The sequence below is a fragment of the Microtus oregoni genome, unplaced genomic scaffold, assembly GCF_018167655.1.
Source record: "Microtus oregoni isolate MIOR12 unplaced genomic scaffold, Mior012 000015F_ref0000493, whole genome shotgun sequence".
In the NCBI taxonomy this organism is placed as follows: domain Eukaryota; kingdom Metazoa; phylum Chordata; class Mammalia; order Rodentia; family Cricetidae; genus Microtus; species Microtus oregoni.
The window spans coordinates 23,108,674-23,132,754 of NW_024543074.1; the positions used below are offsets into that span (position 1 = coordinate 23,108,674).

A 24,081-nucleotide genomic window follows, 5' to 3' on the forward strand; every position below is an offset into this window, starting at 1 on the left:
AGGTTAGTGGTATGGTGCCAGCCTAGAATGGACCAATTCCCAGCATCACAACAAGTATGTAAAGAGAAGTAGGTGACAGGATTTGAACCAAAGTCACAACTCAAACTCAGACAGTTTGTCTTCAGTACTACTATGTTCCAACATTTACTTCATTGTAGAGATCAGACCCAGCTACAAGAGCAAAAGAACCTGTAGGCCAAATTAAATGCCGACATGAATCTACTGGTTTGCAATGTCTAAAACACGTGGCATCTCTGAACATATTTCACATGAATACATGTTTCATGTTTGAGGATATAATGAATTTATGACAGTCATGGGAATTCGCAAGAAGGGAATTTAAGAGACCAGCAAATGTGAGAAGAAACATGGAAGTGCTTATTTATAACCTTCCTCAGTTTCTAAAGAGTAGTTAGAGTAAATGATGTTCCCATACCACAGACTTTTTCTGAAAACAAATAACATTGTTGTGCTTTATATAAACTTTATAGGACATGTTGGCCAGTGGAGCAGACTTCTCTACTGAACGATAAACTCCTAACTCTGTATCAAAGGAGCTGTAATAATAAAACTGAGCCTTATGCAAATTGCACCAGAGCCTCTCGGGTTGGCTGTGCCTGGAGTCCCTGGTTTCCAGCTTACAGTTCTTCCAGCAATAAGTGAGGAGAGGTGACTGGCGGCCAACCTCTCCCGAACATGTTCATCTCTCTTGCTCTCCGTTTTCTGTAATTCAGACACTTTAAGAATTCTCCCATTTTTCTTGCCTTTAGTTCAATAAGACTGCCTGTACCTCTCTTATGGCTTTTCAAGTTGAGATAGAGTTGCTGTTACAGTCTCCTAAATCCTTACTAGATACTAATCCAAACATCAAACTCAGCTTTAACATCACTGCGTACCTCCATGGTCTTCTCCCTCCTTCACAAAGTAACTATGGTCCACCTTTTTTCCAGTGACTTGATATATCACCATGGTATAAACAAACCAAATCTTCCTCACCCTGCCTGTGTTTAAACAGCACTAACTTTCTACCCTACCCTGGACAGTCCATTCCTGGTCTCCCCTTTTTCTAATTCCTTATTCCTACTAAGATCATCAAGACTTCAGACTCTTGGCTTCACCTCCCAATTGGCCAGTTTTCCCCTTGTCTCCTCATCACATCCTATAATCTTAACTATAATTTTTCTCAATTTCTTCATGTCTGAGGAACACCAAATTATCTGTCAATCCATATTCTTTGGTCCAAGGTATCTAAGGGCAATGATAATTCCAACTTACCTCAAGATTTCTAGCATGTTCCCTAAGAGAGTTGTATCCCCAGTTTTACTATCTATAAATTGGAATAATAGCTACTTTTCCGGGGTCTTTTTTTTTTTACTTACTTCTTAATGTTGCTAGATATTAAGCCCAGAGCCTTACACTGGGAGGCTTCCATTTTTGTATATAAATACACTTACAAATAACTTCATAAATCCTTTTCAGAGTGCTGAAAGCCCCAATAGTTTCTATTGTTTAAAAAAAAAAAAAAAACACCCAGAATGAGTCTCCATAAAGACAGTAATTATGTTTCAGCAGTATTTATACCCAATAATTTAGTACACAGAGGCATACAAATACTTATCAAATTGTCCCATATCGGGCTGGCAATATGGTTCAGTTGGTAGGGGTGTTTACCGCCGAGGCTAATGGCTCAGTTCACACTCTGAGACCTGCATAGTGTAAGAAGACCAACTCATGGAAGTTGCTCTCATTTCTACACATGCCCCATGGCACTTCCTGTGTACATACACAATTATGTGCAAAAACTGAAGCTGTTCTATGCATTCACTAAAAGCAGTCAATGAGGTACTTTATACCATAGCAAGAGCAGCAGTTCATTTGTTCTTTACTTGTGTGTGCTATGCTCAAACTTAATACCTGTGCTGGACATACAGCTCAGTGATAGCGTGTGCAATCCAAGACTAATCCCTAGCACCCTTCCCTCTCAAGATATTTCTCCCTCTACAGCTTCCAAAACAAATGGTTCTTGGCTTTTATCCCAAAATATTCTCTAACCTGTAATTTCTAATCAAGGTTAGTGAAATACACACACACACACACACACACACACATTTAATGTAGTTTATGTTCGGTGTTGAACCCATATGTCTAACACAAATTACTTAAAGCTGAAAGCCTGAGACTTAGCTGATACTCAAAAGAAACAGTGAGGTAAGGTGGGGGGGATTAAGTGGAGAGAACGGGAGGAGGAGAGGGAGTGGGAACTTGGATTGGTATGTATAGCGAAAAAAGAGAGTTTGTTTAAAAAGAAAAGATTTTTTTTAAAACCACACATTTCCTTTCTCTACTAGATAAAGAAATCATTTAGGACATTCAGGTAACAGCCACTCCTATTACTTCTGTCACAAATGTTACCATTTGTGACAAATGGACGCTACTCTGGATCCAGCTTCCTGGCTCAAGAAGTAAGTAGTTTTGCTATCAGATATGGACCCTAAACTGCCATTCAGAATGCCAAATCAGAGACTCAGGATCCATTTTGATCAAGGACAGAATCCTCTATACCTGAGCAAAAATAAACCTTTTCTCTATGAAAACTAATCACCTCTAACAAATATACAGAAATTAATGGTACCAAACTATAAATTAACTCGGTGTCACCTGTATTTGAGAAACTATCATCTTTTAAAAAATATCCTATCAAGTGGATGTGGTAGTATAATGCCTTTAATCCCAGCATGAGAGGCTGAAGCCAGACTAGTCAACATCATGAGTTCCAGGCCAGCCAGGGCTTCGAAGAGACCCTGTTAAGAGCTTTGGTTGCTCTTGCAGAGAATCCAAGTTCAACTGCCAGCATGTGCACTGCAGCTCAAAACCACAACTACAGTACCAGCAGACCCAGTACTCATACACATTATTCAAAATAAAAACAAAAGCATAGTATCAAATCAAATAAAAGGCAACAACATCTCACCATTTGCCGGTACTCCCGAATCATCTTTAGTTTGTCCTCTCCTCCCTTGTTTTCTTCCTTCTGTTCAATGCTGCTGATTATTCTCCAGGATGCTCTTCTGGCTCCAATCACATTTTTATATGCAACAGATAAAAGGTTTCGTTCTTCAACTGTCAGCTCCACATCCATTCCTGCTACTTTCTTCATTGATTCCACCATTTCTATGCAGGAAATAGTAAAAGGAGACTATAGATTTAATAGGTTTTGTTGACCCATCCCTTTCACCGTTATGTTTTTCCCCACTGCAAAGCTAAGATATAACTGGGGGGGGGGCTTGAAATCCGAAGGGGGGGTGCATGCCTGCAATCATAGCATAGAGACTAATGCAGGAAGACTACCTTAAGTTCAAACTCCACTTTGAGCTACAAGAGTATGGAACCAGCCAAAGCTACATAGGAAGACCCTTGTAAATAAAAGGGGCTAGTTCAGCTAGAACCTAAAAGCCCTGTTTAATCTGGAGCAAATATTCTTCCCAATAAAAAATAGTTAAACCAAAATAAATGAGTCAAGTCACCAAGCATTAGGGGGTGGGGGTGGGGTACCACACACAAGTCTCAATCTCAGAAGGCCAAGCTATCAAATCAGATATCATGGGGACCTTGTCTAAAGTAAAACAAACTGGCTCATACCTATAGCCTGTAATCCTAAATCCAGGAAGCTGAGGCAGGATTTCTATGAGTTTGAGGCAGTCTGTTTCAAAAAAAAAAAGGTGGGAAAGGGGTACACTATGAATCCTTCTGCTGGTATAAGTTTTGGTAATTACTGTTACCACTAGATGGCAATCAAAGGAAGGGGGCCAGACAATCTGAGATATCCCAAGTATAGCACAAAAAAACCCTAGCATTTTATGAATAACAAAGAAAAAACTGAAAATGTCATAAATACTAATTATTATAAAGAAAAGTGGGAAGGGTAGTTTTACAAAGGTTTTAATGACACTATTACCAAATAGACCTTAAGATCTACTGATTTCAGGATCCCTAGTGATAAGAGCCAAGAACCTACATTTTAATAAGCATCCTAGGCAGACAGTAACATCCTGAGAGTAATACATTAGCCAAATGTTATCATCACAATGAATTAAGCTATATTAAGTCAAATGCTGTAATTGTAACCCCTGCAACTAGGAATGCTACATAGTTCATAATTAGAACCTATCTCACAAAAACAGAACAAAATTTAGAGTTTTCCAAATTAGCAACCTGACTTTCGTATTTCAAAATCCACCCCTTTACAGTTAGCTGCTGAAATGACTGAACCCAGCCAGTCAAGCCTTTTACACACTAGGTAAGCACTCAACCATTAAGTCACAACACCCCCCAAGCTGCCAATTAGAATTTTGGTCTGCTAATGATGTTAGACTTCAGTCCCATCTTCTTTCTAGTTGTGTCTTAGTTATTTTGACTGCACTCTTTGGAGGGATGAACTGTGTTGACATACATTGGTAGGACACCTAATTTTTAATAAATCACTAAATGACCATTATGAATTATTTTTAAGCTCACAACAAATTCAGGCCTTTTATCCTTAAGAATTTCCATTTCTTTATACAATATTCAGCATGAACGAGTCCAAGGCCTAACCTCCTTTGAATGTCTACGAGTTTCATGAAACCCTCCATGTCAGTTATCCTTAATTACAATGGAAGCATAACCCTAGCCATAGCCTGCCTGCCTGCTTTCCTTCCCTCCTTCCTTCCTTCCTTCCCTCCCTCCCTCCCTCCCTCCCTCCTTCCTTCCTTCCTTCCTTCCTTCCAAAAGCTGCCTGATTCCCAACTCTGGACTCCCACTAACTCATTAACATAAAATTTCTCACTCAGCATATCTAGCATTTCATGAAATCTCTGCAGGAAGGACTTTATCAATTCTACGTAAAATTTCTGAAGCAAGGAAAGGCTGTCATGTATCTGCAGCTGATGTGATCTAAACCTTTGAACCAGACAACTACAACTCATGACTGAATTACTACTTGAAAGTAACAAGCCTCCTCCTTCCATCACATGGGTTCTAGGGATCAAACTCAAATTCTGCAGACCATGAACACATTTTCTGTAACTATTTTTTGAGGGGCAGGAGAATAAAGCAAGGTCTTGCTATATATATAGCCCAGACTGGCAACAAACTTGTACAAATCACCTTACATTTGTCTGCTGAGTGCTGAAATTGAAGGAATGCCCCACTCCATTTGATCCTGATTTTTTTCTTTTTCTTTTTTTTAGTTTTTATGTGTTTTGCCTGCAAGTATGTCTATGAATTACAAGTGCGCTTGGTGTCAAAGGCTAAAAGGCGGCATCAGAAACTGGAGTTGCAGGTGGCTGTGAGCTGTCATAGGATGCCAGGAAGAACAGCCAGTGCTCTTAACCACTGAACCATCCCTCCAGACCCTCTATAAGACTTTTGATACTTGAGGACAGGGAGTGCTGGCTGAAAATCACTATTGCATGAAGATTCTGAAACATAATTTCCAGACATCAATAGGCATGTTAAATCAAACATACCAGACGTGCTGAGCTCTGAGTCATTTATCATCCACTGTATGCTAACAGACTAGTTAGATAGCCACACTATGCTGAACAACCATCTGAGACAACTTTATGTTTTTTTTTTTTGGTTTTTTTTGGTTTTTTCGAGACAAGGTTTCTCTGTGGTTTTGGAGCCTGTCCTGGAACTAGCTCTGTAGACCAGGCTGGTCTCGAACTCACAGAGATCCGCCTGCCTCTGCCTCCCGAGTGCTGGGATTACAGGCGTGCGCCACCACCGCCCGGCTCAACTTTATGTTTTTAAGGTTACTGCTAAGATAACCAAATGTAATTTACCTTCACTTAATTTATCCAATCCCATACACACACACCTTTTGTTTGCTGTACTAGGGACAATAGTTATAGCCAAGTAATCTACCACTGAGCTACAAACAATCCCAGTTCTTACTCTGAATCTTGATTCTTTGGTCTCTCATTCATTCATTCACCCACTCATTCATTCAGCTAACTCATCCAACTTAAAGCAGGCACTGTCTATTTTTCATTTTATTTATGTGCATTGATATGAAGGTGTCAAGATTCCCCTGGAACCAGAGTTATAGACAGCTTAAACTGTTATGTGGGTGCTGGGAATTGAATCCAGGTCCTCCAAGAGAGCAGTCAAGTGCTCTTAAACCCTGAGCCATCTCTCCAGTCCCACACTGTTTCTAACGCTCTGCTCCCCATGTAGTACTACAATCAGTCTTTTTTGGTTTTGTTTTGTTTTTGTTTTTCGAGACAGGGTTTCTCTGTGGCTTTGGAGCCTGTCCTGGAACTAGCTCTGCAGACCAGGCTGGTCTCGAACTCACAGAGATCCGCCTGCCTCTGCCTCCCAAGTGCTGGGATTAAAGGCGTGCACCACCATCGCCTGGCTACAATCAGTCTTCTTAAAAGATCTTCCAGCACCCAAGCCAGGCAGTGCTGGAACAAGTTCCAGGATAGCCAGGACTATAGAGGGAAACTCCTTCAAATACCAAAAAGAAAAAGAGCTGGGTGGTGGAAGGAAGGAAGGCAGGCAGGCAGGCAGGCTGGGTGGTGATGGCACACATCTTTAATCTCAACACTCTGGAGGCAGAGGCAGATGGAGCTCTGAGTTCACAGGCCAACCTGGTCTACAGAGCAAGTTCTAATACAGCAAGTGCTACACATAGATAAATCCTGTTTTGAAAAACAAACAAAAAAAAAACCACAAATGAACAAAAGGAAAAAAAAATATCTTCCAACACCCAGCAGGTTGGATGGTGCTTGTAATCCCAGCACATAAGAGGCTAAGTCATAAAAATCCCTTTAGTTTAAAGTCAGTATGGACTACAGTGAAGCCCTGTGTGTGTGTCCCGTCCCCCGCCAGGAGTGGGGCTGTGGAGGAGCTGAACAAAGCCAAGACAGGCTGATTTCTATAAATATGAAGCCAGCCTGGTATAGATAGCAAGTTCCAAGCCAGCCAGGGCTACACACAGTGAGACCATTTTTACTGTTTTGTGTTTGGGGTTTTGTTGTTTTTTGAGCAGGGCTTCTCTGTGTAGCCATGACTAGCCTGAAACTTGCTCTGTAGACCAGCCTGGCCTTGAACCAGAGATCTGCCTGCCTCTACCTCCCCTACTGATTAATTCAAGATGTGAATCTTGAGCATGGGGCACATTAACATCAGCAAAATGAACCAAAATTATTGGTTCTCTTGCAAAGAACAATTTCCAACATGTATGCCAGGCAAATCACAACCATCTATAACCTCTAACACCAGCTCTGAGGAGATTCAACACCTCTGCCCTCTCCACAAAAACTGCATTTACATGTACATATCCACACATACACATTTTAAATAAAATTAACTTTCTAAAGACCCTGAGCTAAACCCCAGGCTTAAGAAAGAGACTTGAGGGCTAAAGAAATGGCTCAACAACTAAGAACTAAGAACAGTTAATGCTCTGGTAGAGGACTCAAGTACAACTCGCAGTACACACACACACATACAGGTAACAACTGCTCCTAACTCCAGTCCCAAGGGATCTGGCACCCTCTTTTAGCGTCCAAGGGCACCAGGCACATACAGAGTACACATACATACATGCATGCAAGCAAAACATATATTAACATATATTAACATATATTAACACACACACTTTTGAGACAGAGTCTCTCTACACAGCCCTGGCTGTCCTGGAACTCACAGATATACCTCCTTCTGCCTCTGCTGGGATCAAATGCATATGCCACCCCATGGCTAGTTAAACTATATTTTTAAGAAAGAGACCTAAATTGCTTCATTTCATACCCCTTGGTATAGCTCCTTAATAGCCCGGTAAACTTAATCCTCTCAACTGTAGTCTACCTAGATTAACAATCTTTAGCCTTACAAAAAAAAATACAAAATACCTAAAGGATACAAATATCCATTATCAAACTGACAAGTTCCCCCAAGGTCTAATTCTGTATTTCCTAATAAAACTGAAGGTCATGCCAAACTTGACAGCTTTTAGTTTTATTATAAACTATTCTGTTTAAACTTGCTCAAAATCTGTCATGCCATCACTCTTAAAAAGTTATATTCACATTACTAGGCATGGTGGTGCACACCTTTAATCCCAGCACTGAGCAGGTAGAGGCAAATCTCAGAGTTCAATGCCAGTCTGGTCTAAAGAGAGAGATCCAGGATAGCCAAGGCTACACAGAGAAACTGTTTCTCAAAACAACAACATCGAAAAGCTATGACTAACACATGGAAGAACATGCTTTTGATCCTAGCACTCAAAAGGTAGAGACAGGAGGATCTGTGAATTAGAGGCCAGCATAGACTGCTCTACATAGTGAGTTCCAGGACAAGTAGAGCTTCATAGTGAGACCCTGGCTCCAAACAAAATGAAACGAAACAAAAGGCTGCACTCACGTGAATATCCTTCCAAATCATTTAAGTATTACAGAAGCCAGTCACAGCAGTATATCCCTGAAATCCCAGCACCAGGAAGGCTGCCAGTGTGAGGCTAGTCTAGGATAAAGGAAAATCCAGTCTCAAATGCTGGGCGGTGGTGGCACAACACCACCTTTAATCCCAGCACTTGGGTGTCAGAGGCAGGAGGATCTCTAAATTCAAGGCCAGCCTGGTCGAGACAGAGAAACCCTATATTGGAAAAACAGAAACAATCCCCCCCCCCAACTGATTTCCTCTCTTACGGATGATCAAATTTAGTCGCTAACTCCCACTGGGTGGCTCAACCACCCTGTAACTCTAATTCCAAGGGATCTAACACTCTTCTGAACCCCATGGGCACTGGCAAATAAGTAGTACAAATAAACTCCAGAAGGCACAGATATACAAACCTTTAAAAACAAGACAAGAGAAAACAACAAAAAAGGTCAGATGTATTCGCATGGGACGTGGAAGATGACACCAGAAGTCAGTCATCATTGGCTAAGCATACAACAAATTCAAGGCCAACCTTGAATTTGTCTTCAAATTCAAACCTGAAACTGTCTTCAAAACATAAAGTCAGGACAGAAAGATGAATCAACTGACAAAATCAGGCCAAAGCATAAAGCATAAAAAGAATGTCCACAAGTGTTTACAGCAAGGGAACTACTGAGCATGGACCACATGTAGGTTAAGTGCAGTCCTTAGAAGCTAGGTATAATAATAATGCCCTTTGTATACTTTGGTTCCAGTTTTCTTTTTAACCCTCTAAGGTCCAGTGCTCAATCCCCTTTATCAGTGCCTTTGATGATACACAGAAGAGAAGCTCTGATTTGACATCCTCATTCCCTTCTTTTAATCCTCTGGTTTTCTTAATCCTCACACTAGAGAGAAGCAGGTTTGTCTCAAACAAACAAAGACCATAAGGAATGTGTTTAGAAGAAGTTAGTAACTATTAGCTAACTGAAATGTAAGTATAAAGGCAGACACGGGAGAATGACTGCATCAAGCAGCTACAGTGAAGAAAGAACCACTATAAGGTCTAAAGTTCTAAGATGTGAAAGCAAACAGCTGTTTCTAAAGACAAGTTCCAGAGGCTAAATAAAAAGGTGTGGTGGTACAGAGATGAAATCCTTCCAATCCCAGCAAAGGAGGTTCTAGGAGACCTTGTCTCAAAAGATCACCTGTCAACCATCCCCAAAGGGGGAAAAAGGCACCTGGTACAATCAATGCAGAACAAATCCGAATTTAGTAAGTGATACTAAATTAGTCAAGTATCTGAAAAACAATGATCTATTCCGAAGGTTCTCAATCCCAGGAAGGTTTTCATTAAGGTTAAAACAAAGTATTCCCAAAATCCTCTTGCTAGGACTGAAAAGAAAAATCAGTGGTTAAAAAGCACTTCCTGCTCTTCCAGAATTCTGCTCCCCAGTCCCTTCGAGAGTCAGCCTTTACTAATTCCAGCTCAGGAGATCCACCACTACCCTGGCCTCGTGAGCACTCGCACATAGGACATACACATGAAGTTTAAGTTCTCCTGATCATCTAGACAAAATCTAGTCAATTTTTGAAAGTTTTTAAAATGTGTTCACGGGGGCTGGAGAGATGGCTCAGTGGTTAAGAGCATTGCCTGCCCTTCCAAAGGTCCTGAGTTCAATTCCCAGCAACCACATGGTGGCTCATAACCATCTGTAATGAGGTCTGGTGCCCTCTTCTGGCCTGCAGAGATACACACAGACAGAATATGTATACATAATAATTAAATAAATAAATATTAAAAAAAATAAAATAAAAAAATAAAATGTGTTCACAAAAAACTACAAGTTGTTGAATGTCGATAGGAAAACAACTTTATATGCACATAGCATCTACTTTAGTAAACTTTTTTTATTTGCTAATCTTTCCTGAACTGCTAGCAGCTACTCTCAAATAGCTGCCAAATATTCCTCATCTATATACTAAGTTATACAAAAGTAAAATAAACTACCACTAATAACCAACAATTCTCCTAGCTTAAATGAGGAAAGAAAATTATGTAATGTGTGATACAGAAGGATAAAATGTAAGACAGAACAGGCTAAGAAAAATGTTGGCAGCATTCTGAAACAAAGGTAGAACAGGGTCATTAAGAAAAAAGCACCACAGCTGGGTGATGGCGGCACATGCTTTTAATCCCAACACTCTCAGGAGGCAGAGCCAGTCTGATCTACAGAGCTAGTTCCAGGACTGAACCCACCCCACCACCCTCCCTCAAAAAGAAAAAAAAAAATAGAAGGTAGAGTACATCTTAATCCCAGTACTTGGGAGGCAGAGCCAGACAGAACAGAGAAACCCAATCTTGAAAAATCAAAACCAAAAAAAGAAAGAAGGCAGGAAGGGAGGGAAGGAAGAGAGAGAAAAGCAACACAGCCAAGTGGTGGCATACACCTTTAGTTCCAGCAATCAGGAAGCAGGAAGCAGAGGCAGGCAAATTTCTGAATGAGGTCAGCCTCTAGGCTATGTATTTATTGAGATGGAATCTTACCTAATTCAGGCTAGCCTTGAATTCTGCTATACAGTAGAAGCTGGCCTCTTTTGCCTTCACCTACAAAATATTGGGATTATAGGCATGCATACATGACCACCTTTTGTTTTGTTTCTTTAGAATTATTTTATGTATATGAGTGTTATGTTTGCATGTTATGTCTGTACAGCACGTGCATGCCTGGTGCCCAAGAGGGCACAGGATACCCTGGAACTGAAGTTATACATGGTTGTGAGCCTCTATGTAAGTGCTGGAAATCAATCCTGGGTCTTCCATAAGGACAGCAGCAAGTGCTCTTAACTGCTAAGTCACCTTTCCAGCCCATTTGTTTATTTTTAGAGTCAAGATAGCCTGGAATTCTCTATGCAGCCAAAAATGATACGGATTCCTGACCTTCTGCCTCCACCTCCTGAGTAAAGTCACTAGTCTTTTATAAAGCTTTAGTTCAGCTAACTCTGATGCATACCTACAATCAGCACTAGTCAGACAGAGTATCAGGAGTACCAGTTCAAAGTCAACCTGAGCCACACAGTAAGATCTGTGTCAACCCCACAGATAAAAAATTATGATATATACACAAAGCAAAACAGTCCAGGTACATCGTAGAATACATTGGCACCTGTGAAGTTCCAGTTACTGTAGAGGATAAGGGAAGACAACTTGAGCCCCACCCCCCCACAAATCAGGCCTAAGCAACATAGTGAGATCTCATTTCATTCAAAACACAGAAGGGGCCCAATGAGACAGCGCGATGACCTAAGTTTGATTTCCACAACCTATGAGAAGGAAAGAACAAACTTCCACCAAGTTATCCTGACTTCCACATGTACACCATCATTATTGTTCATACAAGTACATGCATCATAACACTCAGTCTAAAAAGATGTTTTATTTTTTAAATTATTTTTATGTACATGGGTGTTTTTCCTCCATGTATGTCTGCATCACATGCATACAGTGCCCTTAGAGGCCAGGGAAGCGATCAGATTCCCTGGGTCTGGAGTTAAGACAGTTGTGAGCCACCGTGTGGGTGCTGGGAATAGGATACAAATCCTCTGAAAGAGCCAAAAGAGCTCATACCATTAAGCAGACTCTCCAGCCCCCCCCCCCAGGGGGGGGGAGGGATAACATTAAGAGGCGAGAAAGCCTGAGAACATAGCTAACTAAGTGGAAAGCATCTGCCTAGTGACCTCCTTAGAAGGCCCTAGGTTCAATGCCCAGTACAATAAAATCTGAAAATTCCAGTTAGAAAGGGCTGAGTCAGGACCACATGAGGCCAAGAATTCAGCCTGGGCAACAATGAGATTCCTCCCAAAACTAAAAGGGTCAGTGATAGATTACTTGTTTAACTAGTATGTGCAAGGTCCTATGTGCAACTCCCAGCACAATAAATGGTTTGCAATCCCAGAAACAGAAAAATGGAGAGACTAGAGGATTTCTGGAGCTTGCCATAGCTTACTTTTTTTAAGTTATAGGCTAATAAGACCCTATCTCAAAGGGTGAGAAGGTACATGAGGAATAACAGCTGAGGCTGTCCTCTGGTGAACACATCGGTGAAAAATAATATTCCAGTCTATAAACTCACTGAACAATATTTCTTTCAGAACAGCAATTCCTCAGGCCTGCAATATCAGTTCTCAGGAAGTGAGGCAAACGCACGGGGATCAAGTTTGAGACCAGCCTATACAACATACTAAGAGAGGGGCAGGGGTGGTGGCGGTGAAGAAAACGAGAGGGAGGAGGGAAAGGCAAGCAGGCAGAGGCAATTCATTAGTATATATGCAAGAACAGATCCTGAGACTAAGGAAAGGCTCCCTCACTCCTATTTAATGACTGCCCCACTTTCCACTAGCTCCTGTTGCCTCACCACTAGAAAGCAGACTCAACCAACACACTCATTCATACAAAAGCAACAAGACTCAGTGAAATTAAGCCAAAAAGCTGTTCAAAGCAACTTAATGTACTTGCTGTCTGTGTATTTACTAATGTGCAGTTACATACAAGTACATGTGGAAACCCCGAGCCACTCTCAGATGTCATTACTTGGAAACCATCCATCTACCTTGGGTTTTTTTTTTTTCCTTTTTATTTTTTGGTGGTGGGGGAAGGGGGGCTCAAGTCATGATTTTTCTGTGTAGCTCTGGCTGTCCTGGAACTCACTCTGTCCTCCAGATTAGCCTGAACTCAGTGATCCACCACCAGGCTCCACCTTGCTTATTAAAAACAATTTATCTCACTAAACTCTAGGGTTCAACAATTAGGCTTTGGTGAACTGTCAGGAAACCCCAGGGATTCACCAGTCTCCACCTCCCCAGAGAGGGGATTACAAGCATACTGGAATGACAAGCATGCAACAGTGCTATAACCAGATGCTGCAGCTTAAGCTCAGTGTCTGTGACTGCATGTCAAGCACTTGATAGACTGAGTTATCTCCCCAGGCCCCCAAAGCAATTTCCACGTTATAAAATTAGGACTAAGAATAGTGCTTCAGTGAGAGGATCAGCCTAGACACTGAAGGCCGTCTAAGCTGAGAAACAAATTCAAGGTTAGCCTGAGTGAGACCGGTCTTGAAGGGGGGGGGGGGGGCACTTTACTTTTATGAGTATTTGTTCCTGGGTATATATGTATGTGCACCCAGTGCATGAAGGTGACTGCGGAGACCAAAAGAGGACGTCAGATTCCAGAAACTGGAGTCACAGGTGGCTGGCTGAGTTGCTACGTGGGTGCTGGGAACCAAGCCTGAACTCTCTGCAAGAGCAACAAGCATTCTTAACTGCTGAGCCATGTCTCCAGCCCCCCCGCCACTCAAATATTTATCTGAAAAATTAGTGGCACCTGCTTTGCAGGGCTGTTTGTTTGTTTGTTTACTTATTTATTTATTATGTATACAATATTCTGTCTGCATGTACGTCTGCAGGCCAGAGGAGGGCACCAGACCTCATTACAGATGGTTGTGAGCCACCATGTGGTTGCCGGGAGTTGAACTCAGGACCTTTGGAAGAGCAGGTAATGCTCTTAACTGCTGAGCTATCTCTCCAGTCCCTGTTTATCTTTCTTGAAGCAGGATTTCACTATGCAACCTCAGCACACCTAGAACTTGCTATTTAAGATCCCCTAATCTTTGCTTCCAAAGTGTTTGGATTAAAGGCATATATCACCACAGCCCAGCTGGACTGTTTGGATCCATGACAGAATAGCACAAGAGTAGTAAAGCCAGGAGGTGGTGGTGCACACCTCACCTTTAATTCCAGCACTAAAGAGGTAGAGGCAGGGATCTCTGTGAGTTCAAGGTCAGCCTGGTCTACAGAGAGAAACCACATCAGAAAAAGAAAAAAGAAAAAGAAAGTACTAACCTGTCTTACTTTGGGTTCCTATTGCTGTGAAGACACATAACTACAGCAACACCCAAGTTTTATAAAAAGGCAAACACTGACAGGGGCTGGTTTACAATTTCAGAGGTTTAGTCTATTATCATCATGGTATGAAGTGGCAGCATGCAGGTAGTAGACAGTGCTGGAGAAGGAGCTGTGGGTTTTGCATCTTGATAGGCAGGTGGCAGAAGTCCATGTCCCACACAGGGCACAGCTTGAACATGAGACACATCCCCACAATGACATACGTCCTCCAATAAGGCCATACTTCCTAATAGTGCCATTCCCTTTGGACATACCCATTCAAACCGCCATACAACTCAAGGCAGACAAACTAAAACCAGCATATTTGCCTCTAACACTACAATCGGACTGAATAGCTGGTATGTCTACTGTCAGCAACTACAATTTCCTTGACTTCCCATTCCCACTTTGGAGAGTGAGACAACTGTAAATGTTTTAATTTTCTTTTGATCTACTTTATTTTCTACCAAACACAAAATCCGAAGGAAACCAAAGTTCTCAGAACTCAAGATTTATAGTTATCTGTGGTAGAGGAAAAAGTTTAGGAAATCTTTTTGATGATTTTATTTTTTTATATGCACTAGGGTTTTGCTTACATGTATGTCTGTGTGATGGTGTCAGATCCCCTAAAACTGAATAAAGCTGTGAGCTGCCATGTGGATGCTGGGAATTGAACCACAGTCCTCTAGAAGAACAGCCAGCGCTCTTAACCCCTAAGCCACCTCTCTCGCCCTGGGAAACTTTCATTTAAATGAGAAAACTAGTCAGTCAGGCATGGTGGCACATGACAGAAAACAAAACCTATGTCTCAAAATAAAAATGGTGGCGCACAGCAGAGGCAGGTAGATCTTTGTGAACTGAAGGCTAGCCTGGGTCTACAACATGGCAAGTACCAGGCCACCCAGGTCTTAAAAAAATTAGTTGGGCATGGTGGAACACATGTGTAATATTCCACTACTTCAGCAGGGATGACAGAATGATTGTCAGAAGTTCAAAGTGAGCCAGATTCACAAAGCAAATTGCAGGTCAACTAAGTATAGAAAGACCCTGTCATCACCAAAAATAAAATAAAAACACAGAGTGGGAAGAAAGCTTAGTCCATCAAAAGCCTGCATACAAGCATGAGAACTCAAGTTCTATCTCCAAAATTTACGTTAAAAAAAAACAACAACAAAAACAACTAGCATGAAATAGTACTTAACTGTAGCAAACTAGTCACAGAAGAAACATTGTAAGCCGGGAGGTGGTGGTGCACCCCTTTAATCCCAGCACTTGGGAGGCAGAGGCAGGCGGATCTCTGTGAGTTCGAGACCAGCCTGGTCTACAAGAGCTAGTTCCAGGACAGGCTCCAAAACTAGAGAAACCCTGTCTCGAAAACAAAAAAAAAAAAAAAAAAAAACCAAAAAAAAAAAAAAGAAAGAAAAAGAAACATTGTAGTACTGTTTGTTACTTGCTACCTCCTGGTGAATTCTACTTTACATTCTATCAGATTCTATTATATCTGGGCTATTTGGAATACTAATTATATACCACATTACCCCTCCAAAAATGGTCCACATTTGTTATCTAAGGACATTCACATGGATGTAGTAATAAGGGCGGCGGGGCTGCGTCCCCAGCACCCCGGCCGCCTGCTCGGCTAGCTTATGCCTGAAATAACAACACATAAACTGTATTCATTTAATCACTGCTTGGCCCATTTCTATCTAGCCTCTTCTAGGCTAACTCTCACATATTAATTTAGCCCATTTCTAATCATCTTTGTAGCACCCCTAGGTGCGCTTACCGGGAAGATTCTAGCCTATGTCCATCCTGGGTCGGAGCTTCATCTCGTGTGTCTGAGGCCTCTGCTCCCGAGACGAGAGCTGTGGAGTCTGAGCTCACTTCCTCTTCCTCCCAGCGTTCTGTTCTGTTTACTCTTCCCACCTATCTTCTAACCAATGAGGGCCAAGCAGTTTCTTTTTATTTAACCAATGACCTTCCTCCATCACATGGAGAAATGAAAAAAGGAAAAATATTTTTGAAGTGCTCTGTATAAATATGTGGCATTAGCTACAGTCAAGAGACACTGACATATCAGTAAATTTAGTTTTGTTTTTTGTTTGTTTTCTTTTAGGTTTTTCGAGACAGGGCTTCTCTGTGTCGCTTTGTTTCCTGCCCTGGAACTAGCTCTTACAGACCAGGCTGACCTCAAACTCAAAGAGATCCTCCTGCCCCTGCCTCCTGAGGGCTGGGATTAAAGGCGTGCGCCACCCACCACCTACCGGCTTTTTGTTTAGTTTTTAAGATTTTAAAGGATATATGGAGAGGGGTTTTGCTGTGAGCCGCACCAAGAAGGTCAAAGACCTTCTTATATTAAGTACTGGTTGGCCTGGAACTCACTATGAAATCAGGCTGGCCTCTAGCAGGGTGCCTCTTGCCTCTACCTCAAAAGTGCTGGGATTAAAGGCAGAAGACATGTGCCACCAGGGTTTTCTTGGTTTTTGTTTTGTTTTTGCTTTTGAAGACAGGGTTTCTCTTTAGCTCTGGTGGTCCTGGAACTCACTCTGCAGACCAGGCTGGCCACGAATTCAGAAATTCACCTGCCTTTGCCCTCCTAAATGCTGGGATTAAAGGCGTGCGCCACCATTGCCTGGCTCAACCAGGGTTTTCAAGAAAGACTGGAACCTTGGTTGGGTACAGCCTACCCCTAGTGGCTCAGGAATTTGAGAAGAGGACAAGTCTGAGCCTAGGCTGGGGGAAATAAAAGCAGAAGCACTTAGCATACCAGATAGAAATGTTAAAATACTACCTAGACCTGGGAAGTAGCTCAGAAGTAGAGCACTTGTGCATGGCCCTGGGCTCCCAGGACCAGGGAATAGTAAATATCCTAGTCTCTTGACCAAGACAGCAAATTATCAAAGGTCTGTTTTCATGTGCTTCTGCTTTTATTCCCCCAGCCAGCAAATTAACCCAGCGCTTTGCTTGTGTTTAGCAGGCATTCAATCACTGAGTCAACATACTCAAGCTCTGTTTCTACTTTAAGACCAAGTCTGACTTAATTGCTAAGATTTACGTCCTCCTGCCTCAGCCCCCCACTGGGATTAGTCAGGAGCCCCACCACGGCCCTGCTTTAGAACTTTTTTAATGAAAGAGGAAAGAGGATGAAGAGTTGGCTCAGTGGTTAATAAAACTTATTCTTGCAGAGGATCCAGGCTTGACTCCCAACACACACATGGCAGCTCACAACCACTTGTAAGTCCAATTCCAGGGGATTCAATGTCCTCTTCTGACTTCTGCAGGAACCAGGCACGCATGTGGTACAAAGAAGGCAACACAGAAAAATCAAAGCAGCTCTTTAAGTGAAAAGACGGCCTGTGAGACAGCTCAGAACCTGCCATCGAGCTTGACCACCTGAGTTCAACCTCCAGGACCTACGTAGTGGAAACAACAGTTTTCCATTAGTTGTCCTTTGATCTCCATACATGTGCCACAGTACATGCCAACTCATACATAACATATACAATACAAAGCTGGGCATAGTTGTGAAAGTCTTCAATCAAGGACTCAGGAGACAAATGCAGCCAGATCTCTATGAGTTCAAGGACAGCCTGGTCTACAGAGTGAGTTCCAGGACAATCGGAGCTACATAGTGAGACCCTGTCTGGAAAAAACAAAACCAAAAACCACACAAAATTTAAAATAAACAGAAAGCTTAGAGAACATTCACAGTAGTAAGAAATCATTCAAATAACAGTGATTCATCAACTCGTGGTATCCCCAAGTTGTGTTAGACAAAGAACATGCACAATACTATACAAAAATCTGTAGTGTAGCCGGGCGGTGGCGGTACACACCTTTCAGCACTCAGGAGGCAGAGGCAGGAGGAACTCGAAGTTCCAACCTGTTCTATAGATGAGTATGACAGCACAGGACTACACAGAAAATCCTGTCTCAAGAACAAACATCTGAAATGTACAAAAAGAACATCCCTTTATTTTGAAGGTGAGACAGCGTCATGTAACTGCAAATTCACTACGCGTAGCTGATGCTGACCTTCAACTCCAGATTATCCAGTTTTGTCTTTAGGAGCACTGGGATTACAGTGTGTAGGACCCCCACCTGTGATGAGCATTCCTTGTAAAGGAAGGCAGGGGTGGACATGACTGGATACAAAAATGAGGACCTCTGTGAATTCCAGGTCAACATAGTGAGACTGTGCCTCTAAATAAAATGGATGGGTGAATAAATGTTTGTTCCCTATCCTTCCCTAGCACAGTTTGTTCTTAGAAATGAGCCTTTAGGAGTTGGGCAGTAGTGGTGCACGCCTTTAATCCCAGCACTAGGGAGGCAGAGTCAGGCGGATCTCTGTGAGTTCAAGCTCAGCCTAGTCTACAAGAGCTACTTCTACAAGGGCTGTTACTCTGTCTCGAAAAACCAAAGCAGAAAGAAAGAAATGAGGCTTTGGTGTTTGAAACAGTTCTCAAGTCAATGACTCAAAACATATGTATTTCTGGCATTTCAGCATTCAGAATGACCCAAAGTGGCCATGGGGGAGGGGGGCACAAGCCACACCCCAGAGAGGCAATTAATTTCTTCTTTTTTAAAAGATACAGACTCACCAGGCAATGGTGGCACACGCCTTTAATTCTAACACTTGGGAGGCAGAGGCAGGCAGATCTCAGTGAGTTTGAGGCCAACCTGGTCTACAAAATGAGTTCCAGGGTAGCCAGGACTGTTACACAGAGAAACCCTATCTCAAAAACCAACCCCTCCCAATGCACATGCAGGCGCGCGCACACACACACAAGCACCTCATCGTAACTCTGGCTGGCCAAGAACTCTGAGATCTGCCTGCATCTGCCTCCTCAGTGCTGGAACTGAAAGTAGGTACCACTCCACTTGGCTAATTTCTCTTTTTCAGACAGGATTTCATAGTTCAGGCTAGCCTGGAACTTGAGAGCCTCTTCCCTATCTTCTAAGTGTAGTTTAAAGGGATGTGCCACCATACTAAGCCCCACTGAGCGATCCAAGCAGGATGAAGATTAGAAAATGGCCAAAAAAAAAAAGCACTACGACACAAGGCAAACATGATGGAGCACTCCCCAGGACTCGTGAGGCAGAGGCAGGAGAGTCTCTGTGAGTTCAAAGCCAGCCTGGTCTATACAGTGAATTCTACGACTGTCAGGACTCTTTAGAGACTCTGGGAAAAAAAAAAAAGAGGAGAGAGATTGAGAGATTAAACGTATTAAAGTGAACAGACCACGTCTCAAGCTTTGATATTTCCTACAGGAACCCCTAAAAGATTGTTCTTGAAACAAGCTTCTCGCCCTCTTCCAAGGCCATTAAATATCTACATAAATTGATTTCAATTCCCTACAGGGAGAGTAAAAGATACTTTAGGCACTAGATTCTAGGGCAGTAATAAGAAGGAAGGTCAGTTAAAGGCCCATCGTTTCCATCTAAGTACCCAGAACTCAGGATTCCAATGCATTCTCACTACACCCGGTGTCTGACTGAGTGGTCACTTCTCTAGAACCACCTCTGCTACACAAACAAAGCTGAACCACTGCAGTCAGTATACGAGTTTCCTTTGACTGCCTTCCCTCCTCCTCTCCCTTTCTACTGGATCCCTTCCTCATGCCAAATCACAAGAGTGCTTCCTACTTTATTTCCTTCCCTCCTTTAGAATCTAAAAGGAGATGTAATAAACAGTCACTAAGTGGCTTGTCTACACTCTTATGCTCAATAATCAACAGGACCAGGCTTTGGTCAAGTCCTCAGCACTCAAATCTCAAGTATGACTTAAAATTAACTTGTCATTTATTTGGAAGCTACGATCATATATAAGCTTCCAAATCCTTTCTAAAAATGTCTTTTAGAAACAAACCAAAAAGCTTCACCCATACCTCCTTTTTTTGGGGGGGGGGGAGGTGTTATCACATTCACACAAAGCCTAAATCCCCACAAACAAATGTAATTTCATGTTTCCTCCCAAGGACACTAGATTAAGGGACACTTCTCTGGGGAGGTGAGGAGAAATCTCCAGAACCAGCAAACTATCCTGGCTATAGACACTAAAATGAAGGCTGACCTTGAGCTGCGTTTGTAGTCTCCCCATCCCACCTCCTCCCACGCCCACCAGGAGCCTAGAGCAGTACAAACAGCAACTTAAATCTGGAAGACAAAATTTAGTTCAGTAGCTTTCCTACATTGGAGGTTTGGGGGTCTTCTGTTCTACTTTCCAAACACTGGAACAGTGATCTCCAACAAGACTAGTTCAAAAGCTGTGACAGGGCCAAAGGGGCTCTCTAGGAGAAGGGTCTGACTTAACTTTTGGAAAACAAGTGGCTTAAGTAATTTGGAAAAAAATCTGAGGGACAACAGCACTTAGTTCCAATCATGTCTCATCCCACCTTAGCTCCCAAACATTAGAATCACAAGAACCTGCTTGCCTTAGTGCACATGCCCTTAATCCCAGCACTCGGGAGGCAGACTGGTGAGTTCGAAGCGAACCTGGTCTACATACTGAGTGAGGTTTCCAGACAGCGACACAGTGAGACCCTACCTCAAAAATAAGTAAATAAGCCGGGCGGTGGTGGCGCACGCCTTTAATCCCAGCACTCAGGAGGCAGAGGCAGGCGGATCTCTGTGAGTTCGAGACCAGCCTGGTCTAGCTAGTTCCAGGACAGGCTCCAAAACCAGAGAAACCCTGTCTCAAAAAACCAAAAAAAATAAATAAATAAATAAGTAAATAAATCACAGGAACCATATATGCTATTTGTCACTTTTAAAATATTAGTTCGATGGATACTGCCTAACTCAAGTATTTAGGAAAAAAATTAGGGGAAGAAAGGCATAAAAATATATAAACTGTCTACAACTGACTAAACACATTGGATATTTCGATGAAATACAAAAAAAATCAAATTAGCACGAGCTAAGGATATAGGTTAGTGACAAAGAGCACTGACCTAGCATGTACAAGGGTTTGGGTTCCAGTACCTGAGGGTGAGGGGGTGTAGAACGAACAAAGAGTAATTATTAAAATGTGTACATAAAACCATTTGCTTAAAATGGATAAGAGAGTTAGATTGTATCGAAATACTTGAGCCCTTGCTTTGCAGGCATGCCACCGGGTTCGAATCCCAGCCTTGCAACAATGAAGTCATAAAAGAGAAAAAAAAAGGACGATCTCCTAATTCAAAATTCCCAAGCCTCAACCGAGTGCTCAAAATAGGATAAGACCCCCAAGCCAAGCAAAACGCATTTTATTTGAATTAACTATTTTTCAACAGGTCTTGCCATGTGTCATAATGCTGAGTGTGAATGGTAAAGTCATCTCTACAAACGGGTAGACTGAGGCACGGGCACTGTAAAGGGCACTCAGTAAGTACTAAAGAGTCCTAGCAAGCTCAGTCTCCTGTAGTCTAGTCTTCCCATTAGAACTCGATGCTTCTGAAGGTTGAAAAACAAACAAACAAAAAAACCGCAGGAACTTTGGGGTATCCTGGGTGAGAACAAAACGTTGCATGAGTGAGGTCCTACACCTCCCCGGAAGGAGGCGAGGCAGAAAAGCCCCAAAGCCCTCAACTCCGAGGTGCGCCGGCCTACGGGAAGAAATCCAATCGCAGCATCTCCGCCTGCCTCCACCCAAGGATGATCCGCAGTGATTTCCACACACTCCGCCCTCACCAAAGACGACTCCCCACCACCGGCCCAAAGAAGCTGTCCGCTCCCGAGGCTTCTCCTTTGTGAGGCTCCACGGCCGCCGCCCCACACTGGGCCTCCAGGGAAAAGCCACCGCCCCCACCCGCCATATTTCCCTGAAAGGCGCCCGCGCTACAGCTCCCTGGATTCCGCCCTCTCCCGAGCGGCCGGTGCTGCTTCTCACATCACCCCACCCGATTGTCCTCCACATCCCGCCGCGGTCCCCAAAGCTCCCGTGGGGACTGCGCGCCGGGACAAGGCACCCGCCATCTCCTCCCCCCCCCTCCCCCGCCCGGGGACTCGCCCTCCCCCTTCAGCCGCCATTTTACAACCAACTCCTCCACCCTCCACCCCGGCCTGCTGGCTGGCGAGCGTCTGCAAGCTAAGGACACCGGAGGGGTCAAATCCCTGAGCCCGGAGACTCCCACCGCCCCGGGGGCCCGCAGCCCATTTCCTGCTTCCCGACCCACGTCCCGAGCCAGGCTCGGAGACGATGCCGCCATTTTGTCTCCGGTTCCCGGCCTCTGTGGGCGGCGGCGGAGGGTCCGAGACTTCCAGCCCCCCGACACCCCCCCAACTCACCGTCGTATCGCTCGGCCTGCTCTGCCAGCTTCGCCTGGTACACCAGATCCTCCCGATCATCCATAGCGGCAGCGGCTCCGGCAGGGTCTGCGCGACGGATGGAAGCGGATAGCGTCTCCGACTCTCAGCTTCTCGCTCCGCGTCCGAGCAGTAAAAATGGCGGCGCCTCAATCCGGGACTTCCGCCTGCGCACGCGGACAACTGCTCAGCTCTATGGCAACCGCTCCCTGGCAACTGGCGCGGCGGGGCGGGCCCGGGAGTTCGGCGCCAGAAAAGGCTGGAATCAGCACGGCTGACGCCCCTCCTCCGTCGGCTCAGCGGGCGGCCCAGCAGCAAGGCGGGAACTGCAACTGAGAAGGAGAACGGCCTGGGACAACCCGAGAGGCTGGAGGCAAGTTCGGCCGAGACTGGGCTAGGAGCCTGCTCGGTGACACAGAGCGAGACACTTCATAGGTTCTTGCAACCTCAGGCCACTCACTGTGCATGCTTGCACGTTTTTCTCATCCGTACGCCTCTTTCAGGTCCTTTTAACATCTATGTAAAGAATTGGCAGGTGAACAAGGGAGGGCTCCAGTTTTCACGCATCAGCTTTTCTCTCGCTCACACACTAAGTTTTTCTTTCTTCTTCCTTTGAGCCGTATTTTATCACTTTGGTCCATCATAGATAGGATTTTGTTAAAAGTCCCTGGTTTCAGCTGGGTGGTGGTGGCACACACCTTTAATACCAGCCCTTGGAAGGCATTGACAGGCAGATTTCTATAAGTACTCGAGACCAGCCTGGTCTACACAGTTCCAGGACAGCCAAGGCTACCCAGAGAAACCCTGCCTCTAAAAAACAAAACAAAAAGTCCCTGGTTTTATCTTACGGGTATATGCCTTTAATCTTAGCGTTAAGGGATCTCTGAGTTTGCGAGCAGCCTGATCTACAAAACGAATTTCAGGTTAGCCATGGCTACACTGTGAGACTCCCCCATCTCAAAAGGAAAAAGAAGGTGTGTGTATGTGTGTGTGTGTGTGTGTGTGTGTGAGAGGGGGGGGGGTGTTTTTCCTAGGTATGCATGGTACATATCTCCCCTCCCCACCTGTACTATAGTGGCAGAGGTTGAAGCAGGTTGGATTAAGTATCAGGCACTTGAAGCCAAACCAGGCTACATAGGGAAACTCTGACTCAAGAGGAAAGGGGAAAAAGAAAGTGGCATGCCTAGTTTGGAGTGCAAGGTGCACCAGAGGGGGAGTAAGGGCAAACTGAAATTAAATAGCTAGAAGTAAATAATCCTCAATGGCAATGGCCATCATATTCTGCTTCCCAGTGGATTTCCAATACCTTAATATCTGTCGCTGAGCCATGGAGGAAAAGGACCTCAAAATAACTATGAAATATAAAGGTTGGGACTGGTGAGATGGCTCAGCGGTTAAGAGCACTGACTATTCTTCCGGAGGTCCTGAGTTTAAATCCCA

The 24,081-nt window shown here is 43.6% G+C and overlaps 1 protein-coding gene across 2 annotated transcripts in view; it reads right to left on the reverse strand.

Annotated features, from left to right (window-relative positions):
• Window positions 1-22,808, reverse strand: part of Ywhae (tyrosine 3-monooxygenase/tryptophan 5-monooxygenase activation protein epsilon) — a 36,396-nt gene extending 13,588 nt beyond the window's left edge. The window contains exons 1-2 of one of the 2 annotated variants that reach the window (XM_041665159.1): window positions 22,624-22,808; window positions 2,972-3,171 (exon numbers count right to left, since the gene is read on the reverse strand). In XM_041665159.1, coding sequence (XP_041521093.1) covers window positions 2,972-3,171; window positions 22,624-22,687 — 264 coding nt within the window. In that variant the 5' untranslated portion in view covers window positions 22,688-22,808. The remainder of the gene's footprint in view (window positions 1-2,971; window positions 3,172-22,623) is intronic. The other variant, XM_041665158.1, reaches the window with a different exon arrangement.
• Between the last annotated feature and the right edge of the window lie 1,273 nt (window positions 22,809-24,081).